General features: G+C 56.9%; 1 protein-coding gene across 1 annotated transcript in view; it reads left to right on the plus strand.

Annotated features, from left to right (window-relative positions):
* The window catches only part of IFT122 (intraflagellar transport 122), a 67,863-nt gene extending 64,405 nt beyond the window's left edge, over window positions 1–3,458 (plus strand). Inside the window, 5 exon segments of the mRNA XM_019646044.1 lie at window positions 188–313; window positions 1,979–2,055; window positions 2,363–2,401; window positions 2,403–2,528; window positions 3,017–3,458. Of these exon segments, the coding sequence (XP_019501589.1) occupies window positions 188–313; window positions 1,979–2,055; window positions 2,363–2,401; window positions 2,403–2,528; window positions 3,017–3,106 (458 nt within the window). The 3' untranslated portion in view covers window positions 3,107–3,458.
* Window positions 3,459–6,000: the final 2,542 nt, after the last annotated feature.

The raw sequence follows: 6,000 nt of genomic DNA on the forward strand, positions 1-6,000 counted from the left end.
CCCGCTTTCCTCAGACATGGCGCGGGCAAGAGAGGGCCCTGCGTCTGCTCATCCGCTTGCTTTCGGAAAAGCCTGCTGCTGGGTGGGGAAGGGGCTCTGCTCCTCCCACCTCCTCGCATGCTGCCTGGCAAGAGCAAGCAGCCCCTAGCGGCCCCCGGTTGTCATCCCCATGCCCTGCGCCCTCCAGAGGTGCTGCACCTGGTTGAGTTCTACCTGGAGGAGGGGATCACTGACGACGAAGCTGTCTCCCTCATCGACCTGGAGGCACCGAGACACAAGCATGAGGACAAATGGCAAGAGATCACAAGCGACAGTATCCTGGGCGCCAGGCCGGACCTCTGTGTGCCAGCCGAGCACGGGGTGCGGGGAGAGGCAGAAGGGCCTTGGAGGATGGCTGGGCCGGGTGGGACAAGGGCACGGCAGGCAGTCGCTGAGCAATTGGAGAGGCCCACATGGTAGCAGGGGCACGGGCTAGACGTGGGCAGAGCTGGCCAGAGAGCGATGCAGGATGGGACGGCGCCTGCCCACAGGTCCAGAAGTGGCATGTGAACGAGGAGACAGCACCTTGGCCTTTACCTGTGCTTTGTTCCCCAGAGGGCCTCCCACCCATCCCTGGCTCCTAAAAGGCGCTGTCCATACTTCTGGCCACACAGCACCGAGGAGCAACTAACATGGTATATGACATCTGTATTCGTGGCCCCAGCTCTTCTAATCAGGTCACTTTTATGTACAAGAGACAGAAAGCACAACTAGAGAGGCCGAGCCCATGGAAGGGTGTGAAGAAGCCGAGCCGTAGATGGACACTTCGCCAGATCCACGTGCTCACTTGGCACGGGCGGGAGGCTGTCTTTTGTCCTTTTGGCTCTGCTGTCCCCTGGGTGGCATGACTCCTGGGCAGCCCCACCCATCCCCATTGGCTGTGCAGACCCTGCATCCCATCAGTCTTGCAACCCGTTGGAAAGGGTTAACGCTCCTCCCAGCATGTCAGCCAAAACCCCCAGGCACATCCTTGCTGGAACAGCTTGGGCCAAAGGCTTCTCAGCTTCTCCCTGTGGCCAGGACCGGGTTCATTGTCCTGCTGAACACAGGAGGAGGGCTTCTGCACGCTCGTGTGCACCCTCTGTACCCGGGGCCTTGTTAGCACATGGCAGGTCTGGGTGGGCTGGGAACCTGCATTTCGATAAGCTTCCGGGTAATGCCGATGCCACTGGCCCATAAACCACAGTTTGAGGAGCAGAGGGAGAGGAAAACCAGGGAGCTGAAGAAGGGAGACAGAAAACATGTCCACACGCCTGTCCTCTGCACACACACACTCATCAGATGCTTAGGCTGGATTGTTGCTGCCATGTGGGGCCACGTCCTGTACCTGACCCAGTACCAGTAGTTCCAGCCCCCTGTGGGGGTGGGGGGTGGGGAGGCCTTCCTCATGGGAGTCCCACGGCCTTGCCCTCACGTCAGCTCTTCCACCACTGTCTGGCAGAGGCGGCCGCTCCCTGGGCACCTTCAGCCTAATCTGGCCTCAGGATCTGCAGGAGCCCTCAGCCCCTTCTCGATGAACCTGTGAGGCCAGCGCAAGTGCCTGCACCACCTGGCAACTGCTGAGTGTTTCCCAGGAATTGCCAATTTGCTGGCCCATCATTTCTATTCCCACACGTGGCAGGCCTACGTGAGCCACGGAGTCCGTGGAGGGGTCCATGTGGGGCAGCGGAGAGCCCCTCAGAGCCCTTTTCCCTCCTTCCCCACCTGTGCTCTCGGACCTGGCCCCACCCCCTGTGACCAGGGCTGTCTGCTCCCTGGCCTGTGGTCCCTCCATTTCTCCATCTGGAGGCCTGTCCTGCGGACCCTGCCGCTCTTCCCCAGGGCCATAGGGAGACACACAGGCCTGGACGGAGCTCCTGTGAGTCTTAGCACATTGGGTGGCAGGTGAGGCCTGTTTCCTGCTCGGCCTCAGGTTCTATCCTTGACCAGACCCCTCCAGATTCCCAGACTCTGAGACTGGACGAGACTGTGGACCCCATGGGAGATGACCCATTCACAGCAAAGCTGAGCTTTGAGGTAAGGGCTCCTCTGCGAGTGACGGGCTGCTGAGGCCAGCGAAGCCCGTTGGGAGGGCGGTCTTAGGTCCCTCTGTACTCGCTCCTTGGTGTGAGGAGGGACTTGCTTCCTGTCAGGACCACCGGGGGGGGGGCTTTCTGTGACCAGAGATGGCCAACAGGGGCTACATGACCTGGCAGAGGAAGCCTCTGGGATCCTCCCTGGCCACTCCCCCAAATTCTGCGATCGTGACCCACATAAACGTGTCACCATGGCTGAGTGAGGGCACTGGTGCTCTTTGCTTCTTACCCGCCCACCTGCCTTGTAGCAAGGCGGCTCGGAGTTCGTGCCTGTGGTGGTGGGCCGTTCGGGTGCTGCGCGCCATGAGCCGTCGGGACGTCCTCATCAAGCGCTGGCCCCCGCCCCTGCAGTGGCAGTACTTCCGCTCGCTCCTACCCGATGCCTCCATCACCATGTGCCCCTCCTGCTTCCAGGTACCCTGCCCACTGCCTGCAGCTCATGCAAGGTTCCTGGTTTCTTCTTTCTGCTTCTTTCCCGTTTCCCGAATGTCACCTTGGGGAGGCCAGGCATCCGGGAGGAGCACAAGTGATCCCTGAACAGCCTTGGCCTTGGCAGTTCAGGGAGAGGAGACTTAGCTTTCTTTAGGCCCTTCCTCCTCTTCGCTTGCATCCCATGTGCTGTCTGGAGCAGACTTGCCCCTGACCCTGGGCTCTCTGTACCTGACCTTAATCCAGGAGGGCTGGACAAGTGTGATTCGCCTTTGAACTTCATTTAGAAAACAAGGGGCCTCAGCCCCTTCTCCCCTTCCCACCAGTCCTTGGACAAAGGTGTCCTGGATCTGGCGTTCTAACCCTGACTCACTGCCAAGCCACCTCTCCTTGGAAGGGCCACAGTCCATGCTGGGCTCGGGGCTGGTGCACACCCAGAGCTGCGGCCCAGAGTCACGGCCGTCTTTCCTCAGATGTTCCATTCGGAGGACTACGAGCTGCTGGTGCTTCAGCACACCTGCTGCCCCTACTGCCGGAGGCGCATCGATGACCCCAGCCCATGACTGCACCCTGGGGACCGCTCTCTCCCTCCGGCCACCTGGTAGTCAGCAAGAGAAGAAAGAGTTAAACTGTCAGAATGCGTCTTCTGTCCAGATGAAGTTTATATTTTAGGGAAGGGACTTGTGTCGCCACAGAGTTCCTATTTATGGCATTTCGTACCTTGTAAATAGCACCAGGAGATGGAGAAGAGAATGTACATATATTTTCTAAGAAAAAAAAATCTGTTACTTTCAGAACGGCTTTGAGTTGTTCGTGGCAGCCTGCTGGAGTCCACAGATCTGTCAGACCATTAACATGTACACTTTGGGAACAGATTGCCTCAATAATTACAAATAAAAGGGCTACTTATTTTCATCAGTGTCTGCATTTTAGCAAATCTCCTTATTGTCTGCTACTTAATTTCCTTATGCAAAAGTGCACCTGTTTCTAATTTGATCTGAGAGGAACATTACGTTTGCATTCTCTTAAAATTTAATCTCATCGAAATGGCAATATGGGAGTGAGTAGGGGGACGGGGTCTATTTATTTATATATTTTGGTTTATGGGGGCTCCTCCTTGACAAGAAACAAGATACCTGGCTCCAAAGAAGATGGCAAGGAAAGCCCCTCCCCGGAGGTTCTGGAGTCCACCCCCCACTTCCCACCTGGGCCCGGGGCCCTCCTCCACCACCTTCTCCAGCTCCAAAGAGACCTCAACCCAACCTGAGGCTTTCTCCTTCCCTCCAGCTCCTGAAGCGAATGGGTTCCATTTGAGGTTCCACTTGGGTCCCCTCCCCTGAGCATCAACAGTGTCCGATTTGGAGTTCAAGGGCATGGGTGGGTAGCAGATAGGAACCTGGGGAGGGAGAGTGAGTCTCACATGTTGTCTCAGTTCTCACACCTGCCCTGTGAAGAAGGGTGATGATTCCCATTATATAGCCCGGGGCGGGTGGAGGTGCTGGGGCCCAGGGAGCTTACCTGGCTCTGGGTGGGAAACCCCTGATCTGTCCATCCCTGAGGCCCCACTCCCTTTACCTTGCACTCTACCTGCTCAGGAAGGAGCAAGCAAATGCTTTATGCAAAGTCTTGAAGCAGGAGGAAGGGAACTGGGCTGTCAGAGAACGTGTAGAAAACCACCCTTGTGATTAGTGATACCTTACAGGGCACCTGTGAAGTAGGCAGATCGCAACAAAGGTCCTCAGAGGGATGACGAGGGGATTGGCTGCAGGGGCCAGCTAGTGGGGAGCGACAGAGCCGAACCCCTGCCCCACCCCACCTCCCTGCCTCCATCTGCAGCTCTCTTTGGAGATGATGGAGAAAGGGAGCCAGACAGTTGTGCCAACAGAACTCCTCCGTTGAGTGTCTAATTACTTACGATCATGCATGCTCTCTCTTGCTAAACATTTATTAATGTGTTAGGATTTCCATTAGCGCATTACTTGAACCGAAATCATTTGCATATGGCTTGGAAAAAGAGGGGAGAGAGAGAAAACAGCCCCAGCCACCCAACAGGCAGGCGTCAATCACAGTGACAGATCAGATGGTCCAGGCTAGAGGCAGGGGGAGGGGGCCCAGATTAGACTCCAGAAGGCGTCCTCTTAGCTGAACAACACAAAAATGAGGGTGGTCCTCTTAGCTGAACAACACAAAAATGAGGGTGCGCCGTGCCAGGTTCTGCACCGCGGAGAAGCTGAGCTCCAGGGGCCTAAGTCTTGAGAAACAGTCACCGTAGTTCCCATTAAGTCAAGTGCTTGCTGAGTGCCAGACCCTGTGCTAAGCACTTTCCATGCATTGTCTTATTTAATCCTCAACAGCCTCCGAGGATGCTCATTATTCAGATGATGAAACTGAGGCTCGTGATGCTCTCTTTTCTTTCATTCAACAAATATTTATTGAGCCAAGACAGAACTCATACCCAGGTGCAGCCTGTGCACATAAGCCTCTGTTCTGTTGTGCTGCCCCGACCTGGGTGGGTTCTTGACCGTGTCCAGTCCTCTCTCCAAGGCTGTTCCCTGGTGTGTGCAAAAGGGGCCCCTCCAGCTCGGACACTGAGGTTCAGACCTTAGGTGGGCCTGGCTCTCCGCCACCTGAATGTCCCCACCTATCTTCAGTGAAGTTACCAAAGTCAGGAGGAGCCTCTTGTGACTCTCAAACAGGTGGGCAGATGCTCCTTCTCCAAGGTTGCTGCCAACTGAAGATACCATGTGACCTTCCACTTGTGCCAGCCCTGCCCTCAGGGCCAGTAGGAGCCCCAGCAAAGAGGCCACCACCGGGCAGGGCTCTCCCCCTGGGCGAGGCACTTACCCAGTACTCTATGATATTCCCCCGCCCAGACTTCAGAGTATCTTCCTAAAATGGGTACCTGATGCTGCTGCTGGCTTGCTTGTAACCGTCAGTGCCCCCCACTGCCAGCCAGGTAGAGACCCACTCCTGTTCCTCCCTCCCTCCCCTGCCACCCCATCCCAGGGCCTCCAGCGCCTCCATACCAGCTGGCCCTTCCCTCCCTGGGCCTTGGCCCTGTTAGCCCCCCTGCCGAAGCTGGGGGCCTCCCAGTTTCCCTCTGGGCCCCCACAGCACTGGGGCTGGGAGCAAATGCCCACCTCTCATGGTTATTAGTTTTCCCTGCTGCCCCCTGAAACCAGGAGCTTCTTGAGGGCAGGGACTGTGTAGAATTCATCTCAGTGTCCCCAGCACCCAGCCCAGGGCCTGGTGCCTACAGGTGCTTGGCAAACATTGAGTAGGAGGGAAGGAGGGAGGGAGGGAGGAAAGAGAGGAGGAAGGAAGGAGGGACAGGAGGAGGAGAGGAAGCAAGGGGAGGAGAGTCAGTCTGTCTGCTTTCCATCTTCCCTGTTGACATTCTCAGCTCAATCTAAGGTCTCAGCCTGGTGATGCAGCCAGGTGGGGCTAAGCCAGTGAG

This window comes from Hipposideros armiger, unplaced genomic scaffold (assembly GCF_001890085.2).
Source record: "Hipposideros armiger isolate ML-2016 unplaced genomic scaffold, ASM189008v1 scaffold_96, whole genome shotgun sequence".
NCBI lineage: Eukaryota > Metazoa > Chordata > Mammalia > Chiroptera > Hipposideridae > Hipposideros > Hipposideros armiger.